At 54.7% G+C, this 24,865-nt stretch overlaps 1 protein-coding gene across 10 annotated transcripts in view; it reads right to left on the bottom strand.

The window, feature by feature from the left end:
- Window positions 1-24,865, bottom strand: part of POU2F2 (POU class 2 homeobox 2) — a 79,052-nt gene that overhangs the window by 8,085 nt on the left and 46,102 nt on the right. For 6 of the 10 annotated variants that reach the window (XM_044931315.2, XM_025269183.3, XM_006041252.4 and 3 more), the window contains 6 exons: window positions 16,381-16,446; window positions 16,230-16,264; window positions 16,039-16,095; window positions 13,025-13,141; window positions 1,442-1,547; window positions 1,257-1,348 (listed from right to left, as the gene is read on the bottom strand). In XM_044931315.2, the coding sequence (XP_044787250.1) occupies window positions 1,257-1,348; window positions 1,442-1,547; window positions 13,025-13,141; window positions 16,039-16,095; window positions 16,230-16,264; window positions 16,381-16,438 (465 nt within the window). In that variant the 5' untranslated portion in view covers window positions 16,439-16,446. Of the gene's footprint in view, window positions 1-1,256; window positions 1,349-1,441; window positions 1,548-12,486; window positions 12,769-13,024; window positions 13,142-16,038; window positions 16,096-16,229; window positions 16,265-16,380; window positions 16,447-24,333; window positions 24,428-24,865 lie in introns of all 10 variants that reach the window. The other 4 variants (XM_044931316.2, XM_044931317.2, XM_044931318.2 and 1 more) reach the window with 2 other exon arrangements.

Here is a 24,865-nt window from a genome sequence, read left to right as displayed (position 1 = left end):
CACAGATAATGTAAACTCTCCTCTAATTAGGGTCAAGGCATTACCCTATATTCAGGCATATCAACAGCTGTCAGTTAAGGGTGAACATCACACAAGAGGGATAAAGAAGTCACACACTGCCTCAATTCAGGTTAAGACAGGTTTTGCAGCCAAATGACTTCCGGTCCCCACATTACAAAACCAACTTGATTTTCTGAGCATTTTGCATTCTAGTATTGTAGCCAAGCCCTGTATTAGCATTTAAACTTTTCAGGTTTTCTGAAATAGTTTATATATTTTTTGAAAGGGCTGTTATGAAAAATAGGTAGGAGGGAACTTTGAAATTGTAATCATGAAAGAGTATTATCAAAGCTGGGGGGTTCCCGGGTGGCTCAGCGTCAAAGAATCTGCCTGTGATGCAGAAGACACAGGAGACGCAGAGAGTTCTATCCCTGGGTGGGGAAGATCCCCTGGAGGAGGGCATGGCAATCTACTCCAGTATTCTTGCCTGGAGAACCCATGGACGGAGGAGCCTGGCAGGCTATAGTTCATAGCGTTGCACAGAGTCAGACACGGCGGAAGCAACTAAGCACTCACGCATGATCAAAGTTTAGAACGCAGGCAGCAAACTAAAAAAAAGGCCATGGGACGAGACAGCCGGGAGAGCTCACATCATGCGGGAAGGGGCCTGTGCTCATACCCTCTGAATGCAGATCCAGCCTTCCCATAGCTTCTGCTTTGTCAAAAGAAGCTGGGAATCTGGGAATTTTGTTGATAACTAACTCAATTTTTCAGTGAGTGTGGGCCACCGTTTGCAGTCTCTGGTCTGGAAAGGGGACATGAACCAACAGACGCCTTCCTCAGGGAACCCCCCACCTACCCTGCTTGGAGTGCTGGAGATCTGAAGCATTTGTGATCTAAAGGCTTGTGAAGCCCCTGAAATTTTGTTTTGTGCACTTGTGCCTTTTTGGGGCAGTGGGAGGTCAGACTCAAATCTTCCATCAGATTCTCCAAGGAACCCATGTGCCTGCAAGGGTTAAGAGCCACTGGTCTGGCTGACTTCCCTCATTCTGTGGAGGAGCAAACCAACTCAGACAGAGAGAGCAGCTTGCCTAGGGTCCCACAGCAAATCAGTGGCAGAACAGCGCTGGGCCCTGCAGCTCCCGACCCCCATCTTGGCCCCTGTGGCTGTGGGTGGGCCAAATGGGAAGCAGACCCTCACTCCTCCAACTTCACACCTTTCACCCACACCCTGAAGTACTCAGTAGACTGCTTACCTGTGTGGGCAGCCCTGCCCGGGGCTGGGAGGTCAGAAGAGCTCCCTGGGTTTGCTGAGGTAGCTGGAATAGATTTGGCGTTGGTAGCAGGCCTGGGGAGACAAGAGGGACCACACGGGGTGAGGGGGGGAAGCGGGAGTCATATGGAGGCGTCGGGGGAGGCCGTCCAGGGTAAGGGGTCTTACCTGGCTGACTCTGCTGGGCCTGCGGCAGCAGGAACTGAGCAGGTGGCTGGAGGTGGTGGCCTGGCACAAGCACCAGCTGCTGGAGCTGGAGGAGCTGCTGGATGTCCTGGCAGGGAGGAGGGCGGACAGAAAGACAGCCTGAGTCCTGGCCTGGTTCCTCCCTCAGCATCCCCCAAACCCCAAGTGGTGCTCCACAGGGCAGGCTGGCACCAGTCATCAAGGACGGAGCACGGGTCGCTGGACACATCCCTGAGCTGAGGGCACCCGGGAGGCCTGAGCATCCTACATGTGTCATCACAGGAGAGCTCACTCTATATTTATCTTTTCTTTCTTGATGGGATATTTGCCTTGTCTTATATTCCCACAGAACAGATAGAATCGCTTAAAAATGTAAATCAGACCGAGTCTTCCTTCCTTTTAAAACACTCCCAGAGCATATGATATCATGTCTGGAATTAGCTTTAAAATACTCCAGCCCCTAGTGACCAGACTCTTGAGAGTCCCTTGGACTCCAAGGAGATCAAACCAATCAATTCTAAAGGAAATCAACCCTGAATATTCATTGGAAGGACTGGTGCTGAAGCTGAAGCTTTGGCCACCTGATGCGAAGAGTTGACTCATTAGAAAAGACCCTGATGCTGGGAAAGCTTGAAGGCACGAGAAGGGGGCTCAACAGAGGATGAGATGGTTGGATTGGTTGGATGGCATCACCAACTCAGTAGACATGAGCTTGAGCAAGCTCCAGGAGATAGAGAAGGACAGGGAAGCCTGGCATGCTGCATGCAGTCCATGGAGTTGCAAAGAGCTGGACACAACCTAGCGACTGAACAAGTGGCTGATTAAATTGGCACAATCACTTAGGAAAACTCTTTGGCATTGTTATGAGTTGAATTGTGTCGTTCCCCCCTTACCCCCCGAAAAAAAAGATAGATTGGAATCCTAACCTCCCCAGAACCCCAGAGGGTGATGTTATTTGGAAATAGAGTATTTGCAGATGATCATGTTAATGTGAGGTCATTAGGGTGGGCACTGATCCAATATGACTAGTATCCATATAATCTGGGGAAATTTGCAGACAGAGACACACATGGATAGAGGGAAGATGACATGAAGAGATGCAGGGAGAAGGCGGTCATCTGCAAGCCAAGCAGAGAGGCCTGGAACAGATCCTTTTCTCCAGCCCTCAGGAGGAACCAACCTTGGCTACACCTGGATTTTTAAGTTCTATTTGCATGTGTGGCTCAGAGCATATAGAATCTGCCTGCAGTGCAGGAGATCCAGGTTCGATCCCTGGGTCAGGAAGATCCCCTAGAGAAGGGAATGGCACCCAACTCCAGTATTCTTGCCTGGAGAATCTGATGGGACAGAGGAGCCTGACAGGCTACAGTCCATGGGATCGCAAAGAGTTGAACACAACTGAGCCACTAACACTTTCACAGACCAAAAACAATCTTTAGGGGCTTCTAGAGGCCTCGCCATATTCAGTTTCTTGATCTGGGTGCCTGTTAAATGGGTGTGCTCGGTTTGTGAGTCTCACTGAGCTGTATACTCACGATCTGTGTTCAGTAGTTTTCATTTTATATTTATTTATTATTGTTTTGGCCACGCTATGTGGCTCATGGGATCTCAGTTCCCCAACCAGGGAACAAACCCAGGCTCAAGGAAGTGAAAGCCTGGAATCCTAGCCACTGGGACACCAGAGAACTCCCTGTCCTCTTTTCCTTAAAAGGCCCAGTGGCTCAGCAGTAAAGAATCCGCCTGGACTGTAGGAGACCTGGATTCGATCCCTGGTTCAGGAAAATCTGCTGGAGAAGGAAATGGCAACCTACTCCAGTATTCTTCCTTGGGAAATCCCTGGGACAGAGGAACCTGGTGGACTACAGTCCATGGGCTCGCAAAGAGTTGGACACGACTGAGCAACTAAGCAACACCTCACCCTTAGGAGAGCCTGGAAAGCCCCCGTTCAGTGCCCACGGAATTGAATCCACAAAGTAAGGCCAGAAATAATCTTGTTAGTAGTATGGTTCTGATTTCGTATAACTCTCAGCTTATTGATTAAAATAAATAAATAAGAGTAAGAATAAAAATATTTGCTAACTCCTGTCTCTGTGGGAGTGTGACTCTCAGGAGAAATCCCCCTTTATCTCCAGAAGGCTGAAAAAGAGGTCTGCAGATTTCTTTCTGAATCAGCAGGGAGAGGGAAAAGATGGGGAAACGCGTCGCAATTTGCGTGGGTCTCACAGTGAGGACTTGCATGAGAACCTTAACCAGTCCCCCACCCACCATTACTCAGACCACAGACTGGGGGATCAGCTCTGATTTCTCCCTCCTTTATCCATCCAGTCTACCCATAAGTCCTACCAAAAATTTTTTCGTATCTTTTTTTTGGCCGAGTGTCACAGCTTGCAGGTTCTTAATTCCCCGACCAGGGATTGAACTGATGACCCCTGCTGTGGAAGCACAGAGTCCTAACCACTAGACTGCCAGCGAAGTCCCCTACCAAATTTTTTTCTACACACTTCTGTGCTTTGAATGCTTCAACATCTGCCAAAACCTACACCCCTTCTCAGAATTAAAAAAAAATGTGCAACGTAAAATATAAACTTTAAAGCAAATCACTTATATTAAAATACAATCATCAAATATATTTTTGACTGCGATAAACAGTAATCAATGGGCTTCTTTGTTAACCCATTAAATAGGAGCAAGCAACAAGCTGAATGACTACTGTAATTTCAAAACAAAGATTGAAAATTATATTTTAAAAGATCTGCAACAACTGTAACAGAATATGGAAATATCTGTGCATTCTATAGGTGACAAAGTCCAAGCCCTCCCAATACTACTGTGCTCCGCTGCCTTTATGCACACCGGAAGGAAATGCTACATTTTAAGTGAGAGGATAGTGAAAACCGAGACATAATTTTTTCCCATCCAAGTTCATGGACTCTCACCCTTGAATTCTATCCACAGACCCCTGTTGGGATGGTCTGTGGAACCCAGGTTCTTGTTCTTAAATATTAATAGAGGGAATTCCCTGGCAATCTGGTGGTCAGAATTCTGCGCTTTCACTGCTGGGGCCTGGGTTCGATCCCTGGTCAGGACCGAAGAACTTGCAAGCTGCGTGGCAGCCAAAAGAAACAAAAAAATAAAGCCTCTACAACTTTCCATTGGATTTATTTATTTTAGCTGTCACACAGCTTTGGAGATCTTCGTTCCCTGACGAGGGAGTTCACATGAGGCAACTAAAGATCCTGCCTGCTGCAATTAAGACCTGGCACAGCCAAAGGAATACATACATACATACATCAATATATGGGAAAAAAGAACGAGAGAGGAGATTCTGGGAAGAGCGGTGAGCTGCCGCAAGACCAAGGGTTAGCCAGTAGGGGGCGCCGTTTCTCCACAACCTAGCGCCATCTGAACCGGCTCGCCATCTGAAGCCACTTGGGGGCGTGTTAGAACCGAAACAGGCCGTGGAAAAGTTAGAGTAAGCGGAGGCATGTCTGCTGGACCCTCGCTGGGATATTAGTGGATCATCTGCTCTGTCCCTAACCTTCGAGAAAAACCAGAACAGAGGGCTAGCACAGCCTATCAAAGCTGAGAAGGAAAGGGCCACATTCTTGGTCATCGCTGTTATCTGATCACTCCCCTGCCCCAGAGAAGGGCGGTACAGATGATACACGAATTTTCAGAGAACGCATAGGATAAATCTTAGGACTGATGGTGTCTGGGTGCCAACTGGTTTTGCCACTAGTAGGATCTTGGCAGCAGACTGGGGGCAAAAAGACTGAGACAGGGCAGTTATATGACCTATGGGTCAACTGCAGTGTAATCGCCCACTGGGCCGGTTCCACCTGGTGGGGAGGAGGCAGCCTTGAGAAGGAACTAGAGGCACCAGGCCGAGCCCAGCAGGTGCAGCGCCTCACTCCACCGCACAGGCCGACTTCCCTGCCCCCCAAGACTGGCCTCCACACACACCGACAGCCACCCTAAGGGGAAGGTGTCAGTGCGCACGTCTACACTGGCTTGCCCTCCCTGATAGGGCAAATTATAACCTGTTCTGGACACTGTGCTGCCAGAGCATGAAGAGCCTGAAGTGAGGTCCAGAGTGCGGAGGACAGGAAGGGACGGGGGCTGGGAACAGTGTGGAGTACACTGCAGTGACTGTGCGAGAGCCCAGCAGTGGAAGGGACCATGGGGGGCAGGAAGCATCCATCCTGGGGGCCACCTGGGTGACAATGCACCCCCACCTGCTCAGAACAGTATGGAGGGAGTTCCCATAACGGGTGGGAAGGTCACCTGGGGGTGCAAGGGCCCTTTCATCTGAGAACCGTGGCGATTCGAGTCTTGGATGTTGTGCCTGCTTCCTCCTTTTTTAGGGTGGGGGCACACTTCACAGCTTGTGGGATGTTAGTTCTCCAGCCAGGGTTCAAACTCAGGCCCTTGGCAGTGAGAGCACATAGTCCTAATCACTGGCGTGTGTCCATGCACAGCGGCTCAGTCATGTCCAACTCCGAGACCCCAAGGTTCCTCTGTCCATGGAATCTTCCTGGCAAGAATACTGCAGTGGGTTGCCATTTCCTTCTCCAGGGGATCTTCCCAACCCAGGGATCGAACCTGTATCTCCTACATTGGCAGGAAGATTCTTTTACCACTGAGCAACCAGGGAAGCCCCTTAACCACTGCACCACCAGCAAATTCCTGAGTGACTTGGGGGTAAGCCAGCTCTCTCTCTGGGCTGTACTGACTAGGGTAACAATGCATGGTGTCCTGGAATACCTGGGCTCTGGAGCCAGCCAGACACCTGACTGTCCTTTACACACCTAGACCACGGGCAGTTCTTTACCCTCTTTAAGCCTCAATTTCTTGAAATGACACCTCAGCAATTCTTATCTCATGGGGCTGTTAATTAAATGAGACAATGCATGTAGAACATTTAGCCTGATCCCTGATTCACTCAAGGGGTTCTCCTTAAACAGCCGTCATTTTTACTGAGTCATTTCTCTTGGGGCCTCAGGTTTTCACCTGTGTGTACATACATGCTAAGTCGCTTCAGTCGTATCTGACTCTTTGAGACCCTATGGACTGTAGCCCACCAGGCTCCTCTGTCCACGGGATTCTCCAGGCAAGAATACTGGAGTGGGTTGCCATTTCCTTCTCCAGGGAATCTTCCTGACTCAGGGATTGAACTCGTGTCTCTTACGTCTCCTGCACTGGCAGGTCGGTTCTTTACCACTAGCACCACCTGGATTCCTCTTTCATCTATAAAACAAGAGTAATAATGTCTAACTCTTCACTGGGTTGTTTTGAGGCCTGAGTAATATTATTATTCTCAAAGCATCTCGAAAACCAGAACATACTGCCCCAACACAAGCATTCGCTGGCACTGCACCCTCCCATCACCCGCCTCATGTCACCCCATGAGCTCTCGAGGGCAGGAGCCCCATGGGTCCATCCTCTTCCTGCAAAGTGACAACTTTCAGCTCCTGCCCAGACCTTCCACCGAGCTTCAGCCTCCAATATCCATCTGCCTATTTGATGTCTCTACTTTTGGGTGATTAACAGACTCTCTGAACCCTACCATGTCCAAAGTGAAACTCCTGGTTCCTCAGCCCCGCCCTCCAAAACACCCTGTTCCTCCCCTGCCTTCCCCAGCTCAGGAAACCACCTCGCCACTACCCAGTCACTGAAGCCAGAGTCCCAGGAGTCACCCTTGACCTACAGGATCCATACAAAATAGCATACTGGACCCCACCTCCACCCTCATCGCCTTCAGGGATGCCTACGAGGGCTTCCCACTCGGCTCCTTGCTTCTAGTCCATTCTACCCACAGCAGCTGGAAGGAGCTTTGTAAAGGGTCAGTTGGGGCACACTCCTAACCTGGTTGGCAACCCCCACTGCCTCCCATCATACCCAGCACACCTTCCCAACTCCTTGATCTTGCCTACGAGACGCTGCAAAAGCCAGTCCTTCTGGCCTCTGCCACGGCTCCTCACCTCCCACTTGCCCCCCACTCACTCTGTTTCACACACTGCACCGTCCTCTGTGCCCTGAACAAGTCAGGGTGGCTTCTACCTCAGGACCCTTGTACCTGCTGTTGCCCTTTCCCAAGCTCTCCCACTGCCTTCATGCCTGACTCAGTCAGGCCTTGGTTCTCAAAGGCCACCTTGTCAGTGAAACTTTTCCTGACTACCCATTGAAAGTGACTTCCTCCCGCGGTGTGGGGAAGAATGGATGCATGTGTATGTACGGCTGAATCCCTTCGCTGTCCACCTGAAACTATCACAACATTGTTAACCGGCCATACCCCAATACAAAATGCTTTTGGTGTTAAATAAATAAGGGTTCGATCCCCAACCCAGCATGTTGTGTAGCGCTGCCAAAAAAAAAAAAAAGTGGCTTCCTCCCTCTAGGGCAGCACCCTGTTTCATTTTCTCCATCACACTTATGCTAAAACCGTCTTGTTTGGCTGGTCTGTTGACTTGTTTACTGTCTGTCTCTCCACTAGAACATAATAACGCCCTCAAGGGCAGCCCCCTCTGCCTTGCTCCCAGCTGTCCCCTCGGGGCCACGAATGAGAGCCTGGCACACACGAGGTGCTCAGGAAATGTTAGTTGAATGAATAAATGACTATGATTCTTCCAGTCCCCTCCACTGGGGGAAGCTCTAAAGGTTGGGGTTGCAGGTGGACAGAGGTGGCTGTCTCTAGCACAAGATCTTCTATGTATACCCCCAGCCCCCAGAGGCTGGCCCTGCCATGTGGAGCAGCGACTGGGGCAGAACACCGTGGACAGAGCACCAGTCAACAGGGAGGGAAAACACCTACATGCCAGTTGCATATAATATCCCGTGCTGCTGTTAGTCACCAAGTTGTGTTGGACTCTTTGTGATCCTATAGCCCGCCAGGCTCCTCTGTCCATGGGATTCTCCAGGCAACAAAACTGGAGTGGGTTGCCATTCCCTTCTCCAGGAGCCCACCTTCTCAGGGGTCAGGAGACAAGGACTCTTGGCAGTGGGTGTGTTTTATGTCGCTGGGCACGGTGGCTGCAAGGCTAGAAGTGCTGGTATCCACTGTGCCCGTCGCAGAATGAAAAGGAAGACAGATCCCTGGGGCCAGGTCTGATGTTCTAGGCTGGGCCTTTTCAGTGGCCTGAGCCAAATATTCCCTCTTCCTCTTTAACTGCCTAGAGCGGGGGCTGTGGCCACACTGACACCTCCTCCCACTCCCACCTCATCCTTTATTGGTGCCCACCCACTGCCTCCCTAAGCCTGCTCTGCTCTCTCTCTTTGCATTTGCCATTCCCATGCCTGGAACCCCTTCTCCACTCATCCACCTGGCAAACTCCCGCCTGTCCCTCCTTGGTGCGGATGTCACTTTCTCCGGGAAGCCTGCCCTGACTCCCTCAGACACGCCGCTTTCCTTTTCCTCTGTCCCCACCACTCCCAGCAGGTTTCTCCCAGTCACCTTTCTTCACTAGGTCCTGCCTGCCTAAAATATTGTCTCGAGCTCTATTTGCTGAGGCTGTAAGATGGAATGGGGACATCCCCCCAACTCCCCGGGCCCTCCAGAGACAAAATGATGTTTGAGCAGTGAATATATATGTTCAATCAATGCCTCTCCTACCCCAGACATTCTGAATGACTCCCCTGGAGAGATGTCTTCCCTACCCTTGATTGAAAAGCTGCAGCAAAACATCTCTCATTGATTCAGTAAGTATCTGTGAGGCCACCTTGGTAGAAGGCACCGTGCCCAGTGCTGACCACACAGAGTGTAAAAATTAGAGGGAGTTCTGCGGTGGCCCAGTGGTTAGGACTCTGCTCTCACCGCCAAGCACTCGGGTTCAATGCCTGGTCAGGGAACTAAGATTCCACAACACAGGCGGTGCAGCGAAAAAAAAAAGTCAGTGATAAAATGGTATTATAATCAGCTCTTCATCTGTTCAAGATAGGAAAATGCAAGGAAGGTTCCTGCCAAGCTGACCGAGTTTACTTTTTGGAAGCTGGCATTACAGGGACAGAAGCTGGACTTTCTCTTTGTACTTTATATACAATTTCAAAGTGATAGGACTATGAATGCTTTTGACTTTCTTGCCTGCATGTGTGCTAAGTCACTTCAGTTGTGTCCAACTCTGTGGGACCCTATGGACCATAGCCCACAAGGCTCCTCTGTCCATGGGATTCTCCAGGCAAGAATACTGAAGTGGGTTGCCATGCCCTCCTCTATGGGATCTTGATGACCCAGGGATTGAACCCGCATCTCTTAGATCTCCTGCATTGGCAGGCAGGTTCTTTACCACTAGTGCCACCTGGGAAGCCCTTTAACTTTCTTAGAACTTCTCAAACATTTCTTGGTGGCTTATTGGTGTGTCTGTTTCCCTATGAGACTGGGAGCCCCTCCAGGGACAAGGCTCTGTGTGAGTCATGCCTGCTTCTTGCCAGGGCTCAACAGAGGGACATATCTGTGAAGTGAGGGCGGGACGGAGCTGAGCAGGCACGAGAAGTTAAATGGACCCGGCATACACAAGACACAGGATGGGAAGAGAGTCAAGCCAGGGCCGGGCCGGCTGTGACTGCAGCAGGGCAGTGAGCACGGGAGGACGTGGTGCCCACTGTGGCCTGAGCGCAGGCAGCTCGTTTCCCTGCTCCTGGGCTGCCCGGGATAAACATTTATCTGCTGGGGAAGTGAGATCACGGGGTGACGGAACTCCCAGGAAACCACCTCAGCCTAGCTTGGCACTTGCAGTGGACAGATGAAGATCAGAACTGGGGGAAGCTGGGGCAGGCAGAGCGAGAGGAGAGGGCTGGGCAGGAGGCGGCCTGGAGAGTCGGCGCGGGCAGGACAGTGGGCGGCAGAGGGTCAGCCTGCGTTCCCGGGGTCCGTGGGGAGCCTGGAGGCGCTGGCTGAACAGGAGCGTCTGCTGCTCCTGGGGCTGATGGCCTGGTTGGGTCTGCACTGGGCTGCCCTGTCCCTCCACCCTCCCTGTAGTCTGTGTTCCTTCAACAGAGATTTTCGAGGGCCTATTTTCACACAGCCTCTGGTGATCAGAAAGCAGAAAATCAAACCAGAGAGAGAAAGAGAAGTCATGGAAGACTTCCTGGAGGCACAGACTCCTGAGCTGGGACTTAAAGGAAGAGGAGGAGCTGACCAGATAAAAACAGGGGGCTGACCTCCAGGTAGAAAAGAGGACAGAGACTGGAGGAGCCTAGTGAGGAGCCCTGAGCCTCAGCACTGCCCAGTGAAGAGAGGTGTGCGCTGCGAGGCAAATCGCAGGGGTCTCTGGTGGCCAGGGAGGGAGGGGTGCCAGAGAGGGGCAGGAGCCCCAGATCATGTGGTTACAGCTCTGGACTCCTGGGCTGGCAATGCCCCTTGAGCTCACGGTATGACCTGAGGCAGGCGAAGTCACTTCACTCTCCTGGAGCCTCAGGCATGAGGGTCTCTGGGTTCAGGCAGTCGCGTTAGCATAGTGCCTGGTACCAAGGCCGCATCCAACAGACTACATGGGGCAACAGTGGAGAGCCAGGCGTCGGGAGGCTCTGTTTGGGAAAGTCACTACAGAGCAGCGAGGCCAGATTGCTCTGTTTCTGAGGAGCCAGACCTCGTGGCAGGAAGCGCTAAGAAGGCAGAGATGCGCTCAGTGCTAAGCCCCAAATGAGAGTGCTGGCCAGCAGTGGAGCCGGGCCATCAGAGGCTAACGGCTGCCAAGGGAACAGCCTCGCGGGCGCTGGACAGCTCCCTGGTGCAGATAGCACAGGCCGCCAGGGGATTCCTAGGGAAGGGGCGGGGAAAGAGGAGGGTCCTAGGAACAGTCTCTGTGAGAAACTCAGGGCTGTGTGGAGTTCAACAGGGTCCCTTGTCCTAAGGCTTCCTAGGCCCTTCGCTGTCCTGCAACACCGGTCACAGACTCAAATGCTATATGGAAACCAGGTGAACAGCACAGATGGGTGACATGGGCAGGTGTGAAAGGAAGGGGTGCGCCGGAGAGAGCAGCCTGTCAGAAGAGGAGGCCTGCCCAGCGTCTGCTCAGCTCCTGTCAGGGGTCCTTATGGGAAGCCTGTGGGCCACTGCCAACAGTTGAATGGGCCACTGCCATGGTTGGACTGTGTTCCCTAAAAAGATATGGCGGGAATTCTAACCCCTGGTGCCTGTAACTATGACCTGGTCTGGAAACGAGGTCTTTGCAGATATGATCAAGTTAAAATGAGGTCATTAGGGTGGGCCCTAATTCAATGACTGCTGTCCTTATACAAGGAGGGGAAATGTGGACATAGAGACCGATATGCACAGAGAAGATGGCCATGCGATGAGAGGGGCAGAGATTGGAGTCATCCATCTATGAGAAAGCCAGTGATTTCCCACACCACCAGAAGCTGGAAGAAGCAAAGAGGGATTCCCCCGAGAGCCTTCACAGAGAGCCCAGCTCTGCTGACACCTTGATTTTGGACTTCTGGTCTAACATGATGCATTTTGGTTGTTTTAAGCCACCCCATTTGTGATACTTTGTTGTGGAAGGCCTAGAAGCTAATATGGCCCCTCATATGCATGATTCCACGTAGACCGGAAGTCTGTAGAATGGGGAGAGAGAATGTGGCATTTCCTGACCCATAGGTCATGGGCCTCTTTCTGAAAGAGGGTCTCACTGGATGAGCCAGGGGACATGATGTGGGGACACTGATTCTGATTCTCACCCTTTCATTCGGGGCCCACACACAGGTCCTGCCCACTGAGGTGACCCCCGGTTTCCTCTGCTCTAAACTGAGGATGACGTGTCAGCCTCCCAGGTGGCTGGGCCCCCGCAGCGAGGTGCACAGAAATTGGGGAGTCAGGTGCTCCCCTCACCTGGAGGGTGTGCTCCCTCCGAGCCTCGCTCTAGCCCCCCAGTGATGGGTGGCTGCGTGTCCCAAGGCTTCCTAGGGTTGCCGGGGGACTGCCCGGCCGGTGGCTGGTGGTCAGAATGGTAAATGGTACCCGGGGACCAGCCAGCCTCCTGCACAGTCTCGGGTCCTCGGCTGGGGGAGTGTGCTCCCCTGGGGGCCGCCCTTACCTGTGCTGTGAGCTGGATGGGCTGGGACAGGGTAAGCTGTGGGGTCCCCGGGGGCTGGCTGGCAGACTGTGGTGGTGGCAGGTCGCCTCCCCCGGAGGAGGAGGAGGCTGGGGCCTGCGAGGTCGAGGAGGAGGCGGAGGAGGAGGAGGAGGAGGAAGAAGAGGAGGAGGTGGAGGCGGCGGCGGCGGCGACGGCGCTGGACTGCTGCACGGCGGCGGCCAGGAGCTGGGCCTGCGCTTGCTGCAGGAGGAGCTGCTGCTGAGCCGGCATCAGCGCCGTGAGCTGCGGGGGGTGGGGGCGGGGCCGGAGCGGGGCCGCAGGAGGAGCGTAGGAGGAGCGGAGAAGGCAGAGATGGGTTAGTTAGCGCCTCGAGCCAAGCGGGTTACCGGGCAGAAGAGGCAGGCGCGGACAGAGTGGCCGTGGGACTGGAGGAGTACCCCAGGCCACCGTGGGTCCTGTAACAGACGGGAGGCGGCTGGCGTGTCCCCTCCCCCCCCAGCCCCCGCACCGTCCCCCGTCCCTGTGCCCCGGTACTTACCCCGGCTAGCTGGCTGCCAGTCAACATGAGTTGGGCCTGGGGCAGGTGTGGCTGAGCCGGCTGCGGGAGCGGGGGTGCTGCTGGGGCTGAGTCGCCGCTGGGGTCTTCAGCCTTGATCTGGGGGGGAGAGAGGCAGGGTCCGGGACCCCAGAATGTTAAGTGGAGGCCAGAGAGAATGCCCACCTGCGAACCAAAGAGAGGGCACGTGTGTGGGTGGCTACGCCAGCCCTGCGCTCGCACGCGAAGGAGCAGACTGGGGGGCGAAGGCCAGGTCTGCAGGGGCCGGCTAGCCGCTCAGTTTAGCCTCAGTTTACACATCGGTCAGAAGGATTAACACACCCTCTGCACTCAAACTCCCGACAGAAGAGGGTCGCCTTCGGAGAGTGCTTTTACCCTCTTGGGGGTCAGTTCCCCATGTGTCAAATGGGAAATGATGCCTGGGGGACCCGAGGATTCTGGGTACCACATCCCTCATCTGCTTCAGCCCAAAGTACATCTCTTGTCTGTCCAGTGGAACAAGATTTTGTTGGAAGAAAGGGTCTTAAGGTATTAAAGAAAAATCACCGCCTTAGAATATGGGTCATGAAGTCAAAGCCGAAGGAAACAGGCAGATGGCGCAAATGGATGATTTGGGCAGGTGTGGACAGAGTGGGCTGGAAAGAGCATGCCCGCCTGCCTGAAGGGGGGCCTGACCAGCCCCCACTCTGCTCCCTGCCAGTAAAAATCTAAGGCAGAAACGCAGCAAGGTCAGCATAAGGTGTCTGCAGGCCAGATGTGGCTCAGGTCTTTTGTCAGCCTCCACCCAAGTCCACTGAGCCCCTTCTCATCTCTCCGTGGAGTATACAGGTGCATCTGCATCCACCACGCACAACAGACCAGCTTACAGTGGTCCCTAGGTCCCTGCCTTCTTCCCCTCCTGAGCAAAAAGCCAGACAATGGTGGGCTGGCCTGAGAGGTCTGTTGGTAAAAGACACATGGGGTGGGGGTGTGCGCTTGATGGGTCCCACTCTCGGGCCCAGAGGGGAATGTTAGGCATCATCCTTCAGCCCACTATCCCAACAACATCTTGCAAAAGGAGGTTCATAGAGGGAAAACGACTTGTGCAAGGCAACACAGCAACTTGGCAGGAGCGAGCATGGCACTTGCAACACAGACTGAGACTCACAGACAGAGGCCTGGGAAAGGGCAAATAACAGAGAGTGAGTGGCACGCCCCAGGGGGTGGGATCCAAGGGTCAGAAAGTCTGAGGGGTGTGGGGATGCAGTGTGAAACAGCGGAACTAGAGGTCAGGGCCATGGCCGCCCTCCTGGGGAAATTAAGGGCCTTCTGGAAGTCTGGTCGTCTTCTGTTTTTTGATCTGATGCTGACAACACAGGTGTTCAATTTGTGAAAATCCAGAGTTGTATGCCAAGGATCTAAGTGTGTGTCATATTTTAATGAAAGGTTTTTAAAAAACTAACACCGTGTGTCATGGTGAGAGTCCGAGGCTTCTCGGGGCTCTTTCCTTCTCTCTGGGTCTTTTAAGAGAAGTCTTCATTAGGTGCAAGGATGTCTCTAATACCTTCCAACCCTGGCTCCCCTTCCCTTCTAACAAATAGAGAACTGGTCTCAGGCTTAGATCCTACAACAGGCAAGAGCCTCTGGGTAATTTTAATAATCATTGTCTTTATTTCCATGGCAAGTGATTCTGGTTTTCCATTCATAAAATTTCCATTAAAAAAAAAAGTTTTATTTTAGCTGTTGAGAAAGCAAGCCAGTTCATGAATTGATTATTGTTGAAGCTGAGTGACAGGTACCTGGAGGTTTGTTTTCGCTATGGTCTTCCTTCTACTTTTGTATCTGTTTCACATTTTCCATAATAAAATTTTTTTAAATTGAACCAATTTAACAAAATTGTGATGTAAATAATTATACAGGGTGGTGTGTGCATCTGTCTGACATCCTGATGGAAGCCCATGAAGGACTGCCCTGAGGGAAAGACTGACACAGAAGAGAGGCGGTGGGATGGAGCAGCAAGGGCAGGGAGCGCAGACCAGACGTAGACAGAGGCCTGGTGGGGAAGGGAGCGGGCCCTTTGCTCCCCTGGGCCCCACTGGTCTCCTAGGGGAGAAGCAGGGCTGCTGTGGGGCAGGACGGGAGGCAAAGATTCGGGGGCGGGGCTGGGGCTGGGGGGCGGGGAGGCGGGCAATGGATGCTCTTGGCTCTGAGGGCAGAGGCCAGAGCCCAGCTTGAGATCAGAGTGAAGCTGGTCAGAGTCAGGGGCCTTCTCCTTGGGGTCATGTCCGCGCACTCTGAACCAGACACCTGTCAAGGGGTCATCTAATCTGCCCGCCCCCACTCCCAGGCTGGAGGAGACTGAGGAGCCCAGAGTGGGAGGGTGACTTTCCCATGGTCTCAGAGCACCTCCTGGCCCCCTACCCCGGCCTCCAGCCACCACTGGTCAGAGTCAGGAGTCCTGCCCGGGCCCCCTCTGCCCCTGTGCCATCTTCAGGTCTCTGGATCGGCCAGCCACCCCCACCAGACTGGAGGGTGGAGACCCAGGCACCAGATACCCCCTGAAGCCCAGCTGTGCCCTGCAGCAGGGCCCATCTGGATGTGCTCCATCTGGCCCCTTCCGGCCTGCCCGCTGGCCTCTCCTGCAGCATCCTCACTGGACCTGCCCGCCCCCACCTGCTCCCACTCCTGGCCTGGCCCCGAGTGTGTGCGTTGGGGGGGTGGGGGTGGGGCGGGCCTCTGTTCAGTCAGGGAAGTTGGGATGGGGGCGGGGCCCTCAGTTTCCTGTTGTTCATCGCACTGGGGCTCTGGGGGGGATTTCCCTGGCCACCCCCACCCCCCCAGGGAAGGGGAAGGAGCCCTGGTGAGTCACAGGCCTGGGGCGGGAGTCTGAGGGTGAGAAGGGGCGGGAGGAGTCCTGTCACCAAGGTGCCAGGCCCTGGGCCCACAGCAGGCATCTGGGACCCTCCATCAAATGTCATACCTGAGCGGTCACCCTGGCTGCTCTGACCGGGGCTTACCTTGGTGCTGGGGCCAGTCGGGGACACCGAGAACGGGGAGGTCTTATTCTGGGGGTTCTGCAAAGAGCAAGTGGGGGTGGGCGATGGGAACAGTGAGATGAAGCAACTTCTGATGCCCTGGCCCTGCCCCACAGAGCTCTGCTCTGCTCTCTTCTGCCCCTCTCCCCGATACCCATCCCCTGCCTCCTGACCTGATGGTTAGTGTCTGGTCCATTTCTTTCAGTGTCTGCAAAGAGAGGGGCGAGGGGTGAGCTGTCACTAGCCCCTGACCCTAACGCCCCCGAGCACCCCTGCCCTCTGCCCGTGGTGACCTCTGCCCTCCCTGCCCCGTTCCCCACGTACCTGGGTGCTCTGACGGGGAGTCCAGACCTTGCTTCTCGGCCTCCAGGGGCTTAGACATTCTTATTTCTGAGGACAAAGGAGGGATGCCAGTGAGGTGAGGGTGCGGAAGCCAGTAGGGCTCTGGGGCCGCTCCCCCAGCACCACCCAGCCTCTCCCCCATATCCCCACGCCCCCTGCCACCTTGCAAGTGTCTCTTTCCTGGAGACATGCCCTCTGCTCCAGGCCCCTGCCCTCCACCGGTAGGACAGGAGAGAAGCCTCTTGGCCCCTCTGGCAGGTGGCACAGGGAGGGTCACCTCCAACCCCCCGAGAGACCTGGGGCAGGGCGGGAGGTGAGGTTGGCCCTTGGTCCTGGCGCGGCTCTGGCCGCCCAGGGTTGGGGGAGGCTGGTGATGCTCCGAAGGAGCGAGTCAGCCTTGGGCCTCCTCACAGCGGCCGCCCAGGCGCCCGTCCTGCCCCACCAGGTTTCGGTGAGGCGTGTTTTCCACTCTGAGTAGGGCCTGGGAGGTGTGAGGGACGGCAGCATCCCCCAGGAGCGAGTCCTCAGATCTCTGGGTGTGATTCAGCGCCCCAGGCCCCCTCCCCGGCCCACCACTTTCCCGTCCACTCCCCCCTCTGCCTCCCTTTCAGGCTGGGCGGCCCCGCTCTCATCTCTGTGACTCCAACTCCAACCCCATCCGCTTCTGCCCTGACCTTGTCCTCAGAGCTAACGCTAGACTGCAGCCTTACCTGGGACTGCAGCCCTTAATCCAACCTGGAGCCCCCACCCTACTAACCCCATCCCACCCTACAGTCCCGCAGGCCCAGGAAATGGAAAGAGGTGGCAAACAGGGGACCCGGAGCAAGGGAAACAACCCCATGCTCACAACGCTCCGATTCTGGTCACGGGAAGGTGAGTGCTACCAGCACAGCGCGAGATATGACTCAGAGCTCACGTTGGCAGCTGGTGCCAGTACTACCCCCATTTTACAGGGGAGAAAACTGAGGTTCCAGGCAGATGGCACCTCCCCAAGAGCCCCGTGAGACAGCAAAGGCACCCAGGTTGGACCGGGGTCCTCGTGACTCTGGGGCTCCCGCTTCTAATCAGTATCACTACGGTCTGATGAACCCGTTCTGATCCCCTCCATCTCATCTCCACAGTGACTCCAATCCAGGCTCACCCTGAGAGCCATTCAAACCCAGCCCTTCCTGGTCCTAGACTCCTAGTCTGGGTTTCTGACCGACGCATTTGCAATTTTCTTACCCATGCTGATCCCCAGCCCTCGTCCAGACAGCCCAAGTCCTTCATCTGACCTCGACTCCCAGCTTGGCCTCAGACCTTACTCCCGACCCTGACTCTGATCCTAACATTTCACAACTCACTCCAAATCCCCACCAAGACCCCGTTCTATCAAAGGAGCCATCCAACGCTAACATGCTCTGTGTCCAAGACAGTTAAAGCAGGCCAGCTAGAAAAGAGACCTGAAAGAGCCTCTGCAACTGAAAAAGAAGTCCAGATATTTTGCAACTGAGGGTCACTTGACAATGAATGCCACTCTGATTTGAAACTCCTGATTAAAAAACCAGCTCAGGGCTTCCCTTGTGGCTCAGTGGTAAAGAATCTGCCTGCCAGTGCAGGGGACACGGGTTTGATCCCTGATCCAGGAAGATCCCACATGCCTCGGAGCAACTAAGCCCAGGCACCACAACTACTGACGCCTGGGCTCTCGAGCCCGCGCTCCGCAAGCAGAGGAGCCTGTGCACCGCAACTGGGCAGCAGCCCGTGCAGCAACGAAGGCCGGGCGCCAGCAAAGGGGAAAAAGGGGAAAAAGCCAGGGCGCACACTGCTGACGGGGCTGTAAACCCATCCAAGCACAGTCCAGGAAAGTTAGAGGCACCGCTTCCCAGCACATCCTCTCCCGGCATCCACCCCAGAGGACGCAGCGTCCTGCCTACCACCGCCCCAGGCACATGTGTTCCGGGCAGCAGCCCTTTTCTAACTGCCCCCCCACGCTGGAAACGGCTCCGGGGCCCGTTAACCGGGGATGAGCTAACACACTGGTATGTCTGGACAGTGAAATACTCCACAGCCCAGAAAAGAACCAGCTCCTGCATCACACACACTGAATCTCGCAAACCTGCTGCCAAGGGAAAGACGTGAGACAACAGAAGTGGACAGACAGCAGGACCCCAATTAAGGGAAACTCAGAAACAGGCAGGATGATCTCAGGTGATTAAGGTCAGATTACTGGACACCTTTTGAGGGGTGCTGACCTGGAAAGGGTGTGAAGAAGCCTTCAGAGGGTTAGAAATGTCCTGGGAGGTGATCTGTTTGGTGGTTTGGCGGTGGTGGGGGAGGGGTTCTGTACATATGTAAAATTCATCAAACTGTACAGTTAAAACCTGAGCATTTTACTATATGTATGTTTTCACACACAAAAAAGAAATAAAACAAGCTAATAATAATAAGCCAGCACATAGTCCTACTAAGGCATAAGCTTATGAGGTGGGGGTGGGGAGCAGGTGCCCAGATGCTCCCAGAGTTCAGGCCCTGTTGCCGGGCACTGGGGAAGGAGCATTGAGTGGTTAAGGACCCCGAGACCCAGGAGGTCACAAAGGGAGCCAAGGAAGGAGTCCCCCTGCCTCCTGACCCTGGGGCATCAAGAAGCAGGAGTCCTGCCTGATCCTGGCTCTAAAATTCCCAGACTCGGCTTCCTTGGTGGCTCAGTGGTAAAGAATCCACTTGCCAATAATCCTCCTGTCACCTGCAGGAGACACAAGTTCAATCCCTGGTCTGGGAAGATTCCACATGCCGCGGGGCAGCTGAGCCCATGTGCCACAACTACTGAGCCTGTGCTCTAGATCCTGGGAGCCCTAACGACGGAGGCCTGAGTGCCCTAGAGCCCGCGCTCCACCACAAGGGAGGCCACTGCAATGAGAAGCCCGCGCACGGCAACTGGAGAGCGGCCCCTGCTCACCGGAACTAGAGAAAAACCTGTGCAGTGACGAAGTCCCAGCACAGCCAGATAAAGAATAAATAACATTTTAAAGCCAAGCAAATAAATCTCTCAGCCCTTGGCCCTGCTGCAGGCAACCACAAACCCGAGAGTGGCCCTACATCCCTGCCAGCATTCTGGAAAGCCATGCCCCGGCCACCTCCGCAGCCCCTCCTTCCAGCCAGCGACCATGCTGCCACCAGGAGCCCCTTCCCCAGCCGGGACCACTTCCACGGTTCCCCGTCTCCTAAGAAAAGCCCAGGCTCCCATCTTGGTCATCAGGGTGTGACCCTCGTCACCCTCTGCTGCCCATCTCTTAGCACTCATGCACCTTTCTCTTCAGTCATGCTGGCATCGCCCTCTGCTTGACGAGGGGCAGGGGGCAGGGGTCCAGGCCGTACAGGTTCTTTCCTCCCCACCTCGCCAGTGAATGCCCCTCCTGCTCACGGACCGGGGCGGCCTCGGGCCCCACCTCCACCCCAGAGGGCCCGTGCTCATCCTCGGCCTCTGCTGTGTGCTGAGCTGTACCCCTTGACATTCCTCTCTTGGATTCATAACCCCAGTAACTCAGACTGTGACCATCTTTGGAGACAGGATCTTTACAGAGGTAATGAAGCCAAAATGAGATCAGGCCCCACGTACGGATCAGGGCCTCAGGCTAGGCCCTGATCCAGGTTGACTGGTGTCCCTAATAAGACAAGAAGACTGGGACACGGACAGGCACAGAGGGAAGACCAGGTGAGGACCCAGGGAGCCGACGGCCACCCCAAGCCAAGGGGGAAGGCCTCGGAAGAAACTAACCCCAATGACAGCTTGACCTTGGACTTCCAGCCTCCAGAATTTTGAGAAAAATAATTTCTATCGTGTAAGCCATCTCGTCTGGGGGTACTTTGCTATGGCAGCCCTAGCCAACTAAGGCAGCCTCTCCTCACCAATCAAGCCCCGAGCCTACAGGGCTGTGGTCACCTGTGCCCTTGTCCTTCCCCACTGATCAGAGGACAGGCCTGGGCTGACTCACTGCTGGGTCCCTGGCATCACCCAGCTTGGAAGCCCAGGTTATAAACGCCTGTGCCTCTCTGCGGCTCCCTGTCTCTTACTGGTGCCTGCCTCTGTCCTGCTCTCTCTCTGTCACGTAAAGAGCCTTGGCGTGGGCTGGTCCCTCGGCCTGGAACGCTGTTCCCCTCTGTCTGCCTGGCGACCTCCTACTCATCCTTCAGGACCCAGCACAGGCTCCGTTCTCTTTGAAGTCACCACCATGATGACTTCAGGTGGGGGGTCTCTGCCCTCTTCCCTCCACCCTGGCTCCACCTCCCCATCACTGTCCTAAGGGCTGCAGGCATCTGGGCCCCAGAATATCTCCCCCATCAGGCTAGGAAGCCCTCGGGGCAGGGCTGACTCATCTGGGGTCCTCAACAGGCCGCGTGGGCGGGATGAGCAGGGCCGCCCTGCTCCCTCCCCTCCAGGCCTTTGCCTCTGTTCCCCTCCCACATGGGACGACCCCTTCCTTCTTGACTAGCAAACTCCTGCTCCTCTTTAAGGCCCCACCTCCACATCACCTCCTCTGTGAGGTCTTCCTGGACTGCCCAGATGGTCAGTGCCTCTCTCATCTGGGCTCCCTTTGCCCCAACACGCCCTGACTGCCTAGGCAGTGACCCCTACTCTAGACGGTGGGCTCCTTAGGGCCCAGGCTGGAGTCACCACCGCACAGTCTGGGACTCTGTCTTTGGAATGAACGAATGCAGGAAAGGATCCTCTCTCTGTGGTCACCTGACCTTCGACCCTCAGCCCCAGGCCCCCAGGGGCTCCCACCTGACCTTAACCCTTTAAGGTCACCTCCCCTCTGGAGGAACGGTGGCTGCAGAGGCAAACGTGGTCTGAGGGGAACTCTCTACCACTGTTTCCCCAATCCTGCCCCCGCCCCCAGCTCCCACACAGCCCACACACCCCTGCAGCATCGGCTGGGCGACAGCAGAATGGCCAGAGCAGACCATTCCCAGGCCTCTGCCCTCCCCTCTCCTCTTCCTTCATCGAGCCCAACCCAAGAGGAGGGTCTCATCAAACCATCCCCACCAGGGATGAACTGGGGGCACTCCATTTCCACCATGGACCCAAAGCTTCAGTGATGTCTTCATGGGGACTCAGGGTATGGTGACCCTGACAAGAGGCTCGCTGAGACCCCATCCTGCAGGCTCTCTCGTTCCCTCTCTCTCTCAACTCTAGACAAAGACTCATGCCCAATCCCACCCCATAATACTCTGGCACAGTGTTATGGCACAAGGTGAAACCTAAGTGTCCTAATTTTTTCAAGCCCCCTTCCAGGTGACTCTAATTTGCTCTAACATCCCCACCCCCCTACCGCCAACCTTCAGAAGTGCCCCCTCAAAGCCTCATTCATCTGCACAGAAAGTCTGGGTGGCTGCTTAGGGTCACCCTCCCTCCTCCCAACACAGGAAGCGTGCGACTTTTCAGAGGAAAGGGCAGGAAAAAGCCCTGTAGGACCCAGCGGGGCCCCTGGGTCTCACCGCCTGAGGGTCAGACCCGCCCAGGGCTGCCCCGCCCCTGGGCTCTGCCCGACTGCCCCAGGCCTGGGGCCCTGGGTCCCCTCTGCCCCCCCCTCCCTCCCCGGACTTTCACTTCTCCTCTGCAGTTCCCCCAGCCGGTTTTAGCAGACTTGGGCCAGCTTCTCGTTAGCACTTACCGAAAACCGGGCTAAATATAGAGGGCCCAAGGGCTGCCCCTCACCCCTCCCAGCCCCGCTTGGCCTGTCCCTTGGGTCCCCGGCCTCCAAAGCCCACAAGCAAGGCTGGGGCCTGGGAGCCCCTGTGGGCTGGGTGGGCGCTGCCGGGAACCTCTGCGCGCCCACTGGCCCAGCCCGGCCTCCCCAGGAGCAGCGTTTCACACCCACACCCCACAGCTGTCCCTGGGGCGGCCTCCAGGGAGCGAACACTCCTGGGTGTCAGGGAGGAGGATGCAGACACAACAAGAGCGGTGGCCCCGCAGCTGTGCTGACAGGAGCCGCCACGGAGCGTACACACCACAGCCCCAGCCAGGCGGGGCCCCGACACGGACCAAGCCCCATGCAAACGCACAGGGGACAGGTGCGCGGATCCCAGACGGGAATGTGTGCAGATGAAGACGCGAGCCCAGACACAACGACACCAGCAGATATGCAAAACGCACGCCCAGACGTGTGTGGGCACACCTGCCTGTACACACACTCGCACACCAAGTCACCCCAGACACGTACACACGCACATCCCAGAGTCACTCACAGACAGAGGCACAGATAGACACAGACATGCATACACACATACATACCCAGGTCACTCAGATAGACACACACCAGATGTACACACACACAGCGTGACAGAGACAGGTACACACTCACACCCAGGTCACTGAGATAGACACACCAAGATGTACATACACAAGCTGTGCACACTCACTCAGACTCATTCAGATACACATACAGACAGCTACACACTCACACACCCAGAGTCACTCAGACACACAGAGAAGTACACACACATACACGCACATCCCAGAGTCACTCACAGACAGAGGCACAGATAGACACAGATATGCATACACACATACACACCCAGGTCACTCAGACAGACACACACCAGATGTACACACACACACACACACAGTGACAGAGACAGGTACACACTCACACCCAGGTCATTGAGATAGACACACCAAGATGTACATACACAAGCTGTGCACACTCACTCAGACTCATTCAGACACACATACAGACAGCTACACACTCACACACCCAGAGTCACTCAGACACACAGAGAAGTACACACACATACACGCACATCCCAGAGTCACTCACAGACAGAGGCACAGATAGACACAGATGTGCATACACACATACACACCCAGGTCACTCAGACAGACACACACCAGATGTACACACACACACACACACAGTGACAGAGACAGGTACACACTCACACCCAGGTCATTGAGATAGACACACCAAGATGTACATACACAAGCTGTGCACACTCACTCAGACTCATTCAGACACACAGACAGCTACACACTCACACACCCAGAGTCACTCAGACACACAAAGAAGTACACACACACATACACACACCTAGAGTCACTCACACATACAAACAGCTACACAGTCACACACCCAGTCACTCACACAGACAGCTACACACACACACACACACACACACACACACCCAGAGTCACTCACACATACAAATAGCTACACACTCACACCTCCAGAGTCACTCACACATACAAACAGGTGTACACACACACACCCAGAGTCACTCAGACACACAGAGAAGTACACACACACACACCCAGAGTCACTCACACATACAGACAGCTACACACTCACACACCCAGAGTCACTCAGACACACAGAGAAGTACATACACACACACGCACATCCCAGAGTCACTCACAGACAGAGGCACAGATAGACACAGATGTGCATACACACATACACACCCAGGTCACTCAGATACACACACACCAGATGTACACACACACACAGCATGACAGAGACAGGTACACACTCACACCCAGGTCATTGAGATAGACACACCAAGATGTACATACACAAGCTGTGCACACTCACTCAGACTCATTCAGACACACAGAGAGCTACACACTCACACACCCAGAGTCACTCAGACACACAGAGAAGTACACACACACATACACACACCCAGAGTCACTCACACATACAAACAGCTACACACTCACACACCAAGAGTCACTCAGACACACAGATACAGATGTGCATATACACACACATCCGGGTCACTCATATAGACAAAGATGTACTCACACAAGATATGCACACACACATACACCCAGAGTCGCTCAGACATAAAGGTAGACTCAAATGTATACACACACACAGTCACTAGACAGACATACAGAGATGTGTACACACACACAGGTCACTCAGACACACACACACACGTGCACCTACTCACACTCCCAGAGTCCCCTCCTCCTGGGAGATGGCCAGGGTGCAACCCAGAATCCAGTCCAGAGATGTGGAGGCCACGACCGAGCAGGAGGCATGACCTGCTCAAGACCACACATGTGTTAATTCATGTCCAGGCTGGGGCGCCCAGGCAGGCCTTGCAGGCTGGGCGATTCTCTGAGAAATGCCAAATAAAGGGGCTAACCCAGTGCCTGATAAAGCCGCCACTGACCCCAGACAGGGAAGAGACAGTATGCACACGTTATCCTGTGCGGATGCCCTGGGTCGCTGTGTCTGCGCTGTGCACACATGTGAACATGCGCGCACACACACACACATCCATAGTTGCACATACAGTCACTTCAGTAAATCATCACATCACACAGCATCCTGCAAGTAACCTTCCTTCTACCTCAGCCCCCGCTTGCCTCCCTTGCCTACTCATACCCACTCATCCTTCATCTCAGACCAGACATGCCCTCCTCCAGGAAGTCCTTTCTGATGCCCCATTAGCCGAATTGGGCAAGTCTTCTGGGCTC

This window comes from Bubalus bubalis, chromosome 18 (assembly GCF_019923935.1).
Source record: "Bubalus bubalis isolate 160015118507 breed Murrah chromosome 18, NDDB_SH_1, whole genome shotgun sequence".
Taxonomy (NCBI): Eukaryota; Metazoa; Chordata; class Mammalia; order Artiodactyla; family Bovidae; genus Bubalus; species Bubalus bubalis.
The sequence above is the reverse complement of the archived record's forward strand: the minus strand, read 5'-3'. Positions and strand labels throughout refer to the sequence as shown.